This window comes from Crassostrea angulata, chromosome 8 (assembly GCF_025612915.1).
Source record: "Crassostrea angulata isolate pt1a10 chromosome 8, ASM2561291v2, whole genome shotgun sequence".
Taxonomy (NCBI): Eukaryota; Metazoa; Mollusca; class Bivalvia; order Ostreida; family Ostreidae; genus Magallana; species Magallana angulata.
In genome coordinates this window covers 22,881,800-22,897,062 of record NC_069118.1, presented here as the reverse complement: position 1 = coordinate 22,897,062, position 15,263 = coordinate 22,881,800, and the positions used below count along the sequence as shown (strand labels likewise).

The 15,263-nt window shown below is 32.7% G+C and overlaps 1 protein-coding gene across 1 annotated transcript; it reads right to left on the bottom strand.

Moving 5' to 3' along the window:
- Window positions 1-2,515, bottom strand: LOC128160798 (uncharacterized). Its single transcript, XM_052824125.1, has 4 exons — window positions 2,254-2,515; window positions 1,161-1,956; window positions 100-779; window positions 1-17 (listed from the first exon to the last, which is right to left on the bottom strand). The coding sequence occupies exons 1-4, from the start codon at window positions 2,513-2,515 to the stop codon at window positions 1-3; spliced, it is 1,755 nt and encodes a 584-aa protein (XP_052680085.1).
- Window positions 2,516-15,263: the final 12,748 nt, after the last annotated feature.

The following is a 15,263-nucleotide window of genomic DNA, read 5'->3' as shown; positions in this document are numbered from 1 at the left end:
TTACTCTAGAAAGCTGACTACGAGAAGATGCACTCGTAGAGGTGGATATATTTTCCATGTCAGAAACTGTTACATGTATGTTTGTTGTTTTACGCATACATTCGTTCAAATCATTTTCTTTAACTAAACACTTAAATTCTCTCAGTCTATCTTTAATTTCTGTTTTGTTTTCATCGGAGAGAAAATTTTCATTGTTTCCTTTTAAAAAAAATGAAATAGCGTAAGGGCCAATAATTATTAACAAAAATTCCAGTATATCTTTGAAATCTGACCCAGTCAAAGAGTCCTTGTTTGAAAGGAAAGTTTCGATAGTGATAAAAAGGTACATAAAAACAACTATCATTTTCAAAAACATAAAATACAAAGTCTTCTTAACAAACACAAGTCTTTCATAAACATAATCAAACATTGTCTGGTCTATTTTTTCAATCATACCGCAGAACTTTTCCTCGCGGTTGAATATATACTTTAAAATTTCAGTATTCATGTTAATTATTTCATGGAAGTATTTTGAAAAGTACGTTACAGTTGTTACAACTAGAATTGTATATCGCAATATATGTACTCTAACTGGAAGTGCCACAAAAGCAAAGAAAGTTAACGACCGTAGTAAAAAGGTAAAGGTTGAAATTATTGGGCGTAAACACAGCATGTATGGTATTGGAAGAAATAAACATAAGCAATTTAAAACAAATGTGTACACTTTGTGTTTTCCGATAGTCGAACATGTGCAACAACAAGTACATGAACAGTCATCAATGCATTTATGTGTCCAACAACTAAAAGGAAGAATTGGAAAAAGACAGAATATTAAACTCATAAGCCAGGTAAAAATAAAACAAAACCATCTTTTACAAAAAGATTCGTTGTTATTACCTCTACACTTACCTCTGCATTGTTTATAAATATTTTCATCGAAATCAAATTTACATGATCTGCAAAATTGATGGTACCGAAAGGTGAATCTTTCAGTTAAACTACCATTTTTAGTAAATAATGTTGGGCTATCTTCTTTTTTCGGTTTACGACACCATAACCTTGAATCATTTGACAAAAATACTCCGTGCGAAATAAAGCCTACGAAGATGTAAATAATAGGAGACACCGTTGCATATTTGATGTCCAGAGTAATTGTACATTTAGTATCATTCGAGTTGCACATTGAACTGAAAATCGGCTCACTTGGTCGAACTACTGTCATGTAATTATCATACATTTTACTTAATATATTCTTTCTTCCTAATGTTCTATATAATCCAAATGGAAGAAAAATAAAAATGTACATAAGAAGGAGTAATCTTATGGTAGGATGAATTGAACAACATGTACCATATAATAATTTTGAAAAGAATCTCTTTAGACCGTATGGTCTGTCCTTTTTAGCATACCAACGTTTTTGATCAGTTTCAGGAATAACAGGACATGAGGATATGTGTGTTATGTCATTTGAAGTCTTGGTATCAAAAGCTTGGCTATTTCCTTTCATATCTAATAACACAAAAAGCCAAACAAATTGCAAAGAAAGAACAAAACAAAATACGGGGGTTACAAGAGGCAGGTGATCTTTTTTAAGTTGAAACTCCCTTATCCCACCATTAGTACTAGACATCCTCGAACAACTCAAATCATATCCAACCCATATAGTAGTTAGGTAATATAACCATTCACGTTTATTGTTCTTCGTAAAGTCTCTGTTGCAAAGATAATAATCTGTGTTATTATCGAAAAGTTTATTCCACAGAAAAATGCGCACCGACTTTAGCTGATCTGAAGAGTTTTGAGAGCAATTGATATTATTGTAAGCCACTGGTATATTTAAAACTGTTTCTTCTTGGTCAATAATTAGTAAATTATATGTAAGAAGATCAAAGTCAACAGGCAACTGAACGAGGAAATTTTCTTTTTTTTTAACATACTGCCAATGTGTCAATTTGTCCTTGTTTTCGACCGAAAGACCTTGAATATCATTTATGATGAGATTTATATAGAATAAGTAATAAGATTTTGAAATGTTCAGTTTTGCTTCCAGTAGAATTTTATCGTCAAAAGAAAAAATGCACGCTGCTTTATTTTCGATTGATACATCTAGAATATTAACTGATGTGGTTTTGTTTCCATTGGTTGATTTCCTCCATTTCCTCATATAAGTTCTTTCAACTTCACCATTCCGTTTCAACCTCTCTTTATAATTTAAGATCGGTGGTAGATTTGATTGAATGAGCTGTTTACGAGAAACTTTCATTGTTGGATTACCATCATATCTGTGTCTATTATGGGGGGTTTCAGTTGCCACACGCAGACCATCTTTGAAAACCGTTAAAAAGGTAGAATTGTTTATTTTTTCGTTTCCATTTCTTGCGACAGTAATATTTGGTCTCACTTGAATGTCGAAAGAAATTTCTTCTCTTTTAATGTTTGAAGTTTTTATCCAATTGGATGAAAAAAATAAAAATGCGAAGATAATCGCTATTTTCAGGAACACCAGACACAATACAATTTTCTTGAGTCGATGCATGTCTGAAAAAAGGACGAGACCTACATGTACATGTAGTTATGATGCATAACAAAATCAATGGTTATACTACATGTAAATGGCTATATTTTTATTTTTTAAAAACTAGACTTTGATCCGTGCGTGCACGGATTGACATTGCATATTGGACGTTTACGTATAGATACATTGACACATCGTTTTGTGTACATTTACATAACAAAGCTATAAACCTACATTAATGCTATTAAATTCACTACACTTTCCTTGGTTAGAATGTCTCGGGAAAGGCCCTCACCATAGTTAGAATGCTTCCCATATGCCCGTAATATAGCAGAAAATTGCAGAACCGCTCCGAAACGATTTTGGAGAAAATTAATGAAGTTGCATTTAATGGTCAAATTAATCTTTTTGAGACTGTAAATACCTTTCAGCTAAAAATGTTATCCATATAATGGAAGAATTCAACACTTTTTCGCCAAAGTACACATATTTTCTTTGCTACAGAGACAATACACGGGACGCATTCTATATAAAAACCGGGCCTGTAAGACATTTATAATTTTAACAATAAAACATTATATCTTAATTCTCCTAAGAAATATAATGAAATGGAATCAATTTTTTTTTTTTGCCATCACGAAGACAAAAGTGGGTACATATACTAAGTTGATATGTGTAGTTGTTATTTTATAATTTCTCTCATTAGAAATCATAAATATATATGAACAGAATATATAACAAATTTCCAATGAAATTTACACTTATTTGTATTATCGTTTCTTTTATCCATGCAAATATGATATTGTAGAAAACATAAACTAAATATAACGTTGGCGTGAATGTAATACACATGCGCAAGATTGTAAAATCCAAAAAATCAAGATGATTTTCGGGATTTTGTAAGGAGTTTTCGTTGATTTGCGAAATTTGCGAGACTTAGTTGAGAAAAAAAAATTGGTAATCTTTAAGTACTAATGATGTTTAATATATAATAAAACAAAAGATAGTACTCTTCCGATTTATCGGTATTAAGCTAAAAAAAATTCGAGTCCATTATTTTAATATAGTAGTATAGATATACCGTTCCTTGAACTGTAAAAATCATTATTCGTATGTAGTTGTACTTATTGAAGATTAGATCTAACTATATCAATATATGTACCATTTACCGAAACATAGCTCTAGAAGTCATATTTAAAGATAAAATAATTATATCAAAAGTATTTAATATACATTGCTTTCGTAGTTGATACCTTCGGCGATCAAAAGAAAAGATCTGGTGAGTTTTCTAATTGCAAAAACATTAATTTGATTACGCAAGTTTTGATTTGGTTTTTGAAAAAGTATTCCTTGATTAATCGTGTTTCCAGTATTTGTTTTCAAGTTTGATTTGTTTCCCTGTTTTATGAATGATTTTTGTATTCTTTTTTATTTCATGTTTAAATACTCTACATCGAAGACTTGAGTATACATATCTGAACAAATTAAAGATTGGCTTAAAAAATATAGTTATTCGCGAAATGTATGAATATAGCCAAACAAACATCCAAAATGCTCATACAATGCTTGTTTATTTACAGAAATATATATGGTTTGCGTCTAATTAAAATGACTAAAATATTATAAGTTATACTTACCTACCTGCATTAACTGGTATAAGTAAGCTTAAAGCTATACCAAAATGTATCATACGAATGTACTTATATAAAGATCAGTGTAACTAATCAAAACATTCTTGTGTGTATGCGTTGGACTTGAGGCCAATATCGAACAGATAAGATTTCAAATTGAGGTTAAGCAAATATTAAATATAACCCACTTAGGTTAAACAACTTTAAAATTGAGAGAGAGAGAGAGAGAGAGAGAGTGTGTGTGTGTGTGTGTTTGTGTTTTAGTTTTCATTTAATTATATGCAATTTCATTAGCATATCATTTTACCAAAAAAAATTACTATAGTATTGAAAACATTTTTTAGTGATGGCATTTGGAAGTTGGAAGTATATATATATACAGTCCTAGTGTGTCGATGAAACTTTACCCCCCCCCCCCCCTGTAAAATAAAATATATCAAAAAATTACCGCGGTTCATTATTCTACATAGAGTAATGCCAAATAAAAACACGTATTAAATAGCTTTGCAGAATCTACTTCAGAGTAACGCTTTAATGTGTTGGTTGGAGAAATTGATTCAATTTATAACATAATGATCCTACATGTTTATATTATCTTATCTTTTTGAAGTAAAAATTGTCCTTGGGCGAAATAACGCTGTCCAATAAAAGAACTTTTTTTAAAACATATAACTCCACGAGAATGTAAAGCACTAGCCAAGGGTGCTATTATAATCGTATTAATATTTCCGTTTTATCAGTTTATCTATGAACTTAAAATATTTCATATGAAAAAACAAAGTTTACGGATCTGAAAATAAACCTTGTTGAATACAAAAGATCACATTTCCCTGTGAATTTGATACATGATACATATATATGTAAATGACCAACCAATGACCAACAGAAGGCATTTTAATAAACCTTTTTTTACATTGTAATGATTATTTATTATCATGCTAGTAAATATAAATTGATAAATGTCTTTTAAACAGAAAATGCACAGTCTCAGAAAAAAGTATTTGACTTGTTTTCAATATTCGCCAAAAGCAATCCATCAAATGGGGTTTTATGTTTTAAACTGATCATGAGTGTTTTATCACCATTGTAAAATATCCTTTATTATGTTCAAATGTCAGTTTTTGGGGTCATAACCTCAACTATTATTTTAGGTCACATGATTCACTCAGATGACATATTGTCAATTAAGCAGTAGCATTGGTCAGAGCAGGAAGACATGGAATTTTAAGTTCATAAACCAACTGAATAAACGAATCAAGTATTTTTCACAAAAACTGACAAAGAATGATGTACATAAGGGTCTTCCTGCAAAAATTGAAAAATTAAAGAACGTTTCAGGTCCTATGCTCCTTCTTTGCTTGTCAATACTTATCAACGCTCCACTGATTAGGAATTTAAAGGATTCATTTTGCTCGTCAAAATTTCGGATAAAGTACCCCCCACCCTGAACTTGCTTCGTGCCTTCATTCACATTTGCAAATGTGTTAACTTACAGCAAGATACTTAAATTAAAGTAATCATGTTTATATTTTTGACATTATGATATATGTGCAAAAATGGATATTATAGCCGAAAAAGACTCTTTTAATGGAATAATGACCTCCGAGTAAAATATAAGGGTCCTCCACACCCTCTGAAAATGTTTGTAATACAAGTCCAATTGTTTGTATTCCATGTAGATCAGAAAATCAAGCATGCTTTTGACATGAAAATGGCGGGAAAAAGGTTTGATTTGGAAGAAACAACTTTTGATAATGTAATAATGTATTGTTTCTCATGAAAACATACATTTCTGCTATATTCGAACCCAGGGCCTGCAGATTACTAGTACTAGACCGAAGTTTTACCCACTGCGCAACAGAGATAGACAACACATTTTGGTGATAGAAGCAATTTTACAATGAGTTGAAATCGTCATTTTGTGACGTACTGTCATAAAAAGTAAAAGTCACAAAAATCTTGAAATGAATGACAAATACAATTTTTACATTAATATTGAATGCATATTTAGAACAATGCACACTCTGTCATATCCAATCTTAAGTACCTCCTGACCTACTTTTACATTATTTTAGTTCTTTCGGCGAATTAAAAATGTATTATCTTATCCGTAACTCTGGATTCAGCTTGTTCGCAAACAGTTAGAATTGTTAAGGTCATAAATCAAGACGTTTAGCAATACAATGTTTATCATTTAGATTAGACGATAACTCAGTCACAAAAATTGTGTAACCATACAATATGGTCTGATGATGGTGTTCTTTTTAAAGGAGCGTATATAATTCAATGCCTTATTTTACATGTACATAATTTAGAGTTTACTTAGTAATAAATACAGGTTTTCTGCATATGTGATACAGATGAAATCACAAAACTCGTATCGGCCTCCTGGGCTTATACAGTTTAACAGCTCTCCAGGTCTAATACGGATCTGTATCACACCCTTTGCGGAACTCATCTGCCTTTTTTCGTTTCGGTATTTGTGCATGTTTACAGAAGGAAATAAAACATTTGTTACAGTCGTCATTGTTAAGTGCAGTTGAAAACTTCAAATGCTAACAGATGTTTTAGAGCAGTTTACTTTTAAAACCAGTGAGGAAATTCAGGTTCTATAGCTACATGACTGTTTGTTAAGACGTAGTTTGTAATATAAAAAAAATTAGACCTCATATTTTTATTCAATATATGTACAAAATACTTTTAAATAATATTTACAATCAATTTGTTTAAGTTGGTGGTTTTTATTTTTTTTTATTACTAAGTATATAATAAACATAATAATATATACCCGTTTTCCATATCACAGCCTGTATCAGCCCTCGACCAATATCATCCCTCGGGCTGATATTGGAGTCTCGGTCCGATACTGGCTGTGATATGAAAAAGGGTATGTATTATTCTTTATATATATGTGCATACATGTACATATGTTCTTATAAATAAAAAAAAATATTTAATAAAAAGATAATAATTTCTCGCATTATCACCGGTGTGAGATCGGTTTGTCCGGTGTGAGGCAGCAGTGTGAGATTTTTCTGTCTTACACTGTGTATTACTAAGTAATCTTTTGAACGTCATAACAGAAAGTTGTCAAACATCATTTTTTTTAAGGTAATATAATGCGAGAAAAATAATCATTCATTATATACTCGTTTGGGATAGTGAAATTCCACCTCGGGGCAAAGATTCACGGTCTAGGACTCAGTAAAGCCTCGTCCTAGACCGTGAATCTTGTTTCTCGGTGGAATTTCACTATCCCACACAGGTAATAATGAATGATTCTATTAGTCATACTCATGCTAAAATTGATATTAGTATGAGATGTAATAATTATCAGTATATAAGAGAATCAGTGAATCTCCAGTCATATCTCCTAAAATGAAAAACGGACGACATTTTTTTAGGCAAAAACTAGGATTCGGGTGGTACATGTAGCACGTTAATATTCAGCAATTGCGGACTTTCAATCGGCCAACTAATAAGGCCCAGCGTTCGCTGATTGGGCGACGATCAGCCGACTAGCATATTATACCTAAACATTTGAAGTATTCAGTTTTCCTAGGTATAATTGTGACTGTTTCACGTCATCTGATACAAGTACTAGTACCGGGCGTTCATGTTTCTTTTAGTCAATGGTCAAACGAGAAAATGTGTTCGCATGACCTTCGGCTTATATATGACCCAGGTTTTAGGGTTAAATGATTTGTTGTTAAATCGCTCTGTAGAATTAAACGTTTTCCTAGCATATTATACATGTAATTTATTTAGGTCTTTGTTCCTTTTAATGAATTTGAAGAAAACCACCGCTAAAAGTTTACAACTGGAAGAAAAACAGGGCTTAAAGTGAACGATTTAATGATAGTGATAATTCTTATTTCATATTTACAAACATTAGATAGATAGATAGTTAGATAGATAGATAGATAGATAGATAGATAGAGAGAGAGAGAGAGAGAGAGAGAGAGAGAGAGAGAGAGAGAGAGAGAGAGAGAGAGAGAGAGAGAGAGAGAGAGAGAGAGAGAGAGAGAGGGAGGGAGGGAGGGAGGGAGGGACGGACGGACGGACGGACGGACAGACAGACAGACAGACAGACAGACAGACAGACAGACAGACAGACAGACAGACAGATAGATAGATAGATAGATAGATAGAAGTACTGTAGTATCCTCAATATTAAGGGTATCAATTTTTGTGGATAAAGAGAAAATCACAGTGTCAAGGATACGTAAAGTCATGGCCTATGACCCTATCAATACAAAATGTTAATAGAAATTGCATTTCAATGAAAATTTATTTTCATGGATCAACTTAACAACGAAATCCACGAAAATTGGTATTCAACAAATATTGATGAAACAACAGTATTGTAACTTATGACTTAAGTGTGTTCTTTCATAGCATTTTCACAATGTTTTTGAAGCAGTCACTATTTTTGTCGAGGCCAAATTGTTCATTAAATTGGTTATCATTCAAGTTCCTGAAACAATAAATTATAATGTGATTTCGTCAAAGAATAAAAGCATGCACAAGTTGAAGACTCTAGTTTAATCAAAATATCAAAAATACTTCTCCTCCTAATTTTAATTAAATTGTAATGATTCAAAATTTGTACACATTTTCATACAACAGTCGGCTTATTTGTTATGTCATGGGCAAACAGTCCTGTTGATTTTAAAGAGCGGTGACCGAGTTGCCAGCAATGAAATAGACATACGTACGTTTGACAAAACTACCCAAAGTCCAAGTTCCTGTTAAAATGGTTCTGTTAATATCATGGTTCTAAGCAGAACACCAACTTATTTTTAAAAAATTCTTTCATGTGTTTGAACATTCTCTAAAATTATCTTATCATCTGCCGGAAGGCATCTATCATAAAACAAACTGAGTATGGTATATTCTTATTGCTATTTACATATAGATCTTGTATGGACTATTTACATAAACGTAAATATCCTTTGCCTTTTAGGGTTTTTTTTCCAAGAAAAAAATTAAACCTCAGGCTCCAAAAACTTTTGGACAACTAATTCAGATTTGAAATAACTTGAAATCCAATGAATTATATATACTGTTTATTTCATTTGAATGCACGAACTTGTTATAAATGCTAGCTTTAAATAATATAAACCAGTACTTGCACTACGCTAGCCTACATAAATAATTGAAATATTAGATCACTTAATCGCTGCATAAATAAATCTTGTTTCATTAATTTCAGAAGTTAATTTGGAATTTAAGCACCTATTAAACAATACTGCTATTGTGCCTAAATGTATAACTGACCGACCACAGGAAAAAATGGGCAGGGCTAAAAATAAGGTGGTGCTTATATTGATTGAGGGGTCTCGGATTAGATTATAAACTGAATCTAACAATTCAAACATGAAACTCCTTTGCAGTCCATCTTCTCAGGTGACCGACAAGGTATTACAGTTGAAATTTAAATTGTTTACATCATGAAATAGATTAAACATGGTTTTCGAGGGGTGTCAATTTTAACAGTTACCTTCCCAAACAGGCACTATTTATTTTATTATAACTGAATGTCTTAATTCTAAAGAAAGTTTTACTGCTTTTTATAGAAATGAAATGAATTCTACGGCGAACCGTACGCGCATAATTTACGCGCATGAAGCAATTCGTTGTGTTACCCGTTGCCAAGTGTGTTCTTAACGCTGAGGGTAATAGAACGTATTACAAACTACGTCTTAACAAATCAGATTTCAGTAGTTAACATGAAAGTATAATAATATTGAATGTTGCATGTATCTTACTTACGAAAACTAAAGTTCTTCTAGGAACTGAAGTCTTTTTCCGGTGAATACAATTGTCGTAAAATACATGTACTTTAAAACATCGCTTTCTAAAACGCTGCATCAATTAATTGTAAAATTCGATTTATAAAAACTAAAAAAAAAAACCGAAAAGTTTGTTATTCTTAGAGCATTTTTGTTAGTTTTTCAACAAAAAGAAATCGTAGGTTTTTGCAAATGTTTTGCAGTCGATGAAATGAAAAAAAAATTAACATCATTTTGCGATGGCTTCTTGTTTTGCGAGCATATACCTTCTTGCAATTATAATTATATGGCCACTTGCATAAACAGAATAAAAATTTTTACACACATTTTTTATAAATATTCCAGTCCGAATTTCCTCTATCTGTTTTTAAACATCTTCGCTAGCCAAGGGTTTTCGGTCAACTTCGCTTCCCATTAACCCTTTGCAGATATCATTACGAACACTCGGTGATGCGGTGGCGCTATCTAGCGAGCAACGATGCTAGAAATAGGAATGAAAATATATAGAAAAAAGCAAATAATAATGTATTTTATGTTCCTATGTTATTTAAAGCCAAGACAACTGCACTTAGTTTTTTGATGTTGAGCATAGTGAAAACAAAACAGGTATAGAAATGAACACATGTCATTTATTGAAGTAAATGACGAAAAATAAATATATACACCATCAAGGGGGTCAGCATAGACTAGAAAACAACTGACTACTGTGTAAAGTCTTTGGCAGTACATTATGCAATATGCTGACCCCCAATAGTAAAACATATCAAAAATCAAGGCAATGATATATGCCAAACATCAAAAAAGGGTGGAAAATAACAAGATACACGCAATGACAAGATACATAGTATACCAATACATGAAAATAGAAATAAAGTGAAAATTATAATTATGGCGGAAGAAAGGGGTGGATGGAGGGTTTTCCCAAATGATCTTCTTAAAATACAGCGTGGCTTTCCCCTCTAGTAAATAAAACAAGAATGATCACGTGGTCTAGAGGAGCCACGCTGATTGGTTTAAATATCATCCTACCCAGATAGTATTAAATTTAGGATCTTGACCTAGCGATAGCACCAATTAATTACATAATCTACAAATGCCCAAATAGGAGACTTATAAATGTAAACAAATATCGTTTGTGATAAAACAAGAAGAAAACACATGTCATATAAAAGGTATTATCATTAAACATAATAATAACTGCTTATAGCTGCTATATGTGTTTGCAGGGAGGATTTATATGAGTTTTTGTTCAAAAGAATTCGAAAATAAAAATTACATCACTAACTTTGCATGTGCAAAGGTCTTACAGATTGTATGAAGCTTTCATTATATTTGAGACCAATGTGCTTTTTTCAAATTACTAATATGGGAAACATAGAATGATCGATCGAAGAAGATATCAACGTTTGACCATTTTAATGTTTATGCAAATAAGTGATGTCACCATACGATCTACTAAAGGTTACGTTTCGAGGATATCTATGTGGCAACGTAGTGTAAGATTTCGGAACGTTCTGTGTGAACAATGTTTGCAACATTGAGCCTAGATCAGTCAATTTTGTTTGATGTTTTAAAGGATATTTGCTTACAGTGCGCTATTTGTAAAGAGTGTATCCTTGTCCTATTTGATGCGTTCATGTGAAATTAATCAGTGCAGCGGTACATGAAGAGTACGCTTATTTATATGTACATTATCTGTACATTGAACTCTAGGAATCTAGAACAATTATGCCGGTCTCTGAATATGAAAGAAGACTATGGTGCACTCTTGACGTCAGCTATGCAAATAACATGTATATAAACGAAATTTTATGGACAAAGTTTCCAATTTGTGAAAACAATGATAATATCGAACTAGAGCCGAGCTCGTTGCAAAGCAACGAATAGGTCTTCTGTTGCAGCTTCCTGTCGGAAAAGGATTGTCAATCAGTCTGTTTAAAATCACCCTTCTATTTCTTACAGGGTCGGACAGGTATTGATAGGGGGTCATATTCACACGACCTAAACTTCTGACCAATCATGGCTTTAGAAAATTTATTGGAACTTTTTAAATTGAGACAGGCAAATTAATTAATACCTGCTTTCTATGTAACCACCAAACTGAGTATTGAAGAATTGCACCTCTCTTTAACAGATAAAGGCATGTATTTGGTAAATGAGAGTATAATTAGGTTGTGTGCAAATATGGAGGTCATGTGAAGATGACCTGTTATCGATACCTATCAGACCCTGATGAGTGTAAGCAGAAGGGTGGTGATTTTAATCAGACTCGATTGTCAATATGACATGAGGGTGCGGTGTACGAGAGGTGCTCAGCGGGAGGGACAACTCTTTGTATAATGTTTGGTCATGCAAGCACTCAGCATCGTTTTTGCTTCGGGGAACAAATTTATCCGAAATGTATTAAGTTAAACAAGGAAATAAAAGAAAGAATTACGAAAATCTTCAAAATCTAATTCGTGGTAGTGGTAGGGGAGGGGGGAGTTGTGAGGCAGCTATAACTTATTTTGTTTACTATTATTTGTTTTCAATTTGCCATAAAAATTTATATTGCCTTTTACTAAGATATGTGTTGGGGAAGGGGGGAACAATGCCCCAAAATTTAATTTCCTTTATGTTAATTTAAAGGAAATTTTGGTTGCGAAAAAGGTGCTCTCTGTGGAACAACCGGCGGTTCTGTGAGCAACCTCACAAATAGTTCCTCCCCTCCCCACTAAGAAAAAAAAATCATAACTAAAGTATTTCTCTATTAGAAAAAAATGGACGCTTCTTTTTCTTATAGTGACACTGAACTTGCACAAATTATAAAAGTTCAAGTCAGGACATATTACAGTACATGTCACAAGCAATCTTTGCGTCAAATTTTAGCTTCTAATCATTTCCATGTATACAAGATATGACAGACAGGAAAATAGCATATATATATTTTCAAATGACCTTGAACTTGCACAACTGACCATGGGTCAAGTTCATGACACATCCTCAGGTTATCAGCAATCTTTAAATGAAAAGGCAACTTCGAATGTTTCTCCTTAAAAACAGTATAAAGCAGACACAAATTATGAACTTGACAAACTCATTACACACACTAAGGTCATAAGCAATCTTTGTGTGAGAAAGAACTTTCAATGTTTTTTTTCATAAAAAATTATATGGATCGGACACGATTTTTGCACTTTTCCTGCTATCGACCTTGATCTTTGCCAAATTATTTTTGGTGATGGTCATCAAACACCCTCAGGTCAAAAGCAATTTTTGGTTTAGTTAATATTTTGTACTTTTTTAATATGCATGTAGTGACCAATGTTTTGTATGCACATTTGCACTCTCCTCTCATCGTCGGAACTCACGTGATTTCTATCCATTACACTGCATTGAAAGCAATGTAACAGATAAGAGACCCGTGGGTTCCGACGATGTCTCCTCAATGACATGTGTCAATTTGAATCTAAATGATTTCTAATTGGTATGGTTTTCAAAGCTTTTGAAAAGTTTTGAAACTGAATTCCTACAGTTCTAAATTTGAGGTAAAAAATACAAATAAATAGGAAGGTGAAGGGAAAGCCATGAAGGTATTATTGCTTCTGTTTTAGACTATTTCAGATTTTAAAAATAAAATATTCTGCAGAGTTTTTAGTCAGCCTGTGGGCTGACTTATTAAATTGAATAAAACTTCAATCGCTTTCATAAATTGGAATTCTGTGGAAGAATTAGACAGTCCGTGTTAGAGAAATTTAAAGAAGTTATGAAACTGGTAAGTTTCTAGGTCAAACTGGGCATATATGTATTGAAAGACTGTCAATGGGTATCGTCTGTAGCCACGGTTCGGAATCCGTATATGCAGACATACATTGTATGTACATCGCTACACGTTTACCTCCTCACCTACAGCCATAGAAATGAGGGTGCAACCTCCATGTATACATGCATATTATTATAGTTCTGGAAACTTTTTATCTTGTTATAAATAGATTGGGTATTCATATACTGTTAACCTGAAATTAGTATTGCACTGGCTGTAGCTAATCTTGTTAGTATATTAAGTTGCATTACAACCTCACACTACACAACTTCAATAAAAGGGTTTTTTTTTTTATCAATTTTCATATAATTAGCAATAAATAATTAAAATCCCCAAGAACACATATCTATCTCATTTAAGTGTAACTTTGAGAAGCGCATATATTTTTGGGAGGCAGATCTGTCGCTTTATTATAGTCTGTAAGTCAAGTGAAATCTGTTGACACTTGCAGTTCTTTGATGATTTCTATGGCGACAGACTGCATTGCATAATGTAGTCGTATTTCATAACTTCTAAATCCCAGAAACAAATTTCATTTGACTTAGAACTTTTAATTATAATATATATTACTCTGCTCATAACTATAGAAGGCAAGCTTGTTCAACAGGTTAATTTATTAGCCACATTCTCAGATTACGATCTCTCACCTTTAATGTGAAGATGATTGGCTTAATAGCCTTATTGTTTTACAATTGACCACTGTAGTGAAAGCACCCTTCGATACCCATTAACCTTCGATAACCTTCGATACATTGTTACACAATTACACACAATTAACAATTGATGATCTGCAGCCATAAATAACCTGGGGATATATATATGTTCTTATATTAGCTGTGTGCGCTGAAGCGACACAAGATTTTCGGCCGCACGTGGCGATTGAATTAACAGACTGACCGAATGTTACACATTAGGAGAAGTCGCCAAAAAATGATTTTCGACAGATTTGGATATCTTTTCGCCAATTTAAAAAAAAAATCCAGCGCGAGCACTTGGCAGCGGAGCGGGGGGAGAGGGCAACACAGCAGTGAGTTCGTTTTCACAGTTTTACAATAAAACGAACGACCAGGTAGAAACACTACAGAAGTGATTAATATGTGACCGATAGAATCTAAACAAAACTACTTTAAAAACTCATGTGAATACTCTTTAAAATAATCACCGAATGCATCAATTTGGGACATTCTTTTATCGTGCCAGCACCTACCGCAAAGATGTAACATGGAACTTAGATTATAAATTGCTTTGATTTTTAAAGTACCTTGTACGCAATCGTATTAATCAATACTAAATCTTCTCGGCCATGTGCGCGGGATGATCATCATTTTTGTTGTTGATTTAAACCATTATTTGTACAGTTTTGAAAACGTTTTAGACTTACAAACCAACCATTAATTCATGTCTGACGATGTTTCCGATTTGAAGTAATATCGCTTTTATTAATGTTCAGAACGACTTCTTAATTTACACTCCAATGTTAAATTAAATAAATACAAGATAGACAAACTTTTATATCATATATAAAATTAAACACGTTCATA

Bases quoted from the DNA above. Each gene is read 5' to 3' on its own strand.
- LOC128160798 (XM_052824125.1), bottom strand. From the start codon at position 2,515: ATGCATCGACTCAAGAAAATTGTATTGTGTCTGGTGTTCCTGAAAATA. The intron at 1,957-2,253 runs GTAATCCAACAA...ATGATATTCAAG, and splicing joins TAATAGACACAGATATGATG to GTCTTTCGGTCGAAAACAAG. The intron at 780-1,160 runs GTGCAACTCGAA...TCTTCCTTTTAG, and splicing joins GAGCCGATTTTCAGTTCAAT to TTGTTGGACACATAAATGCA.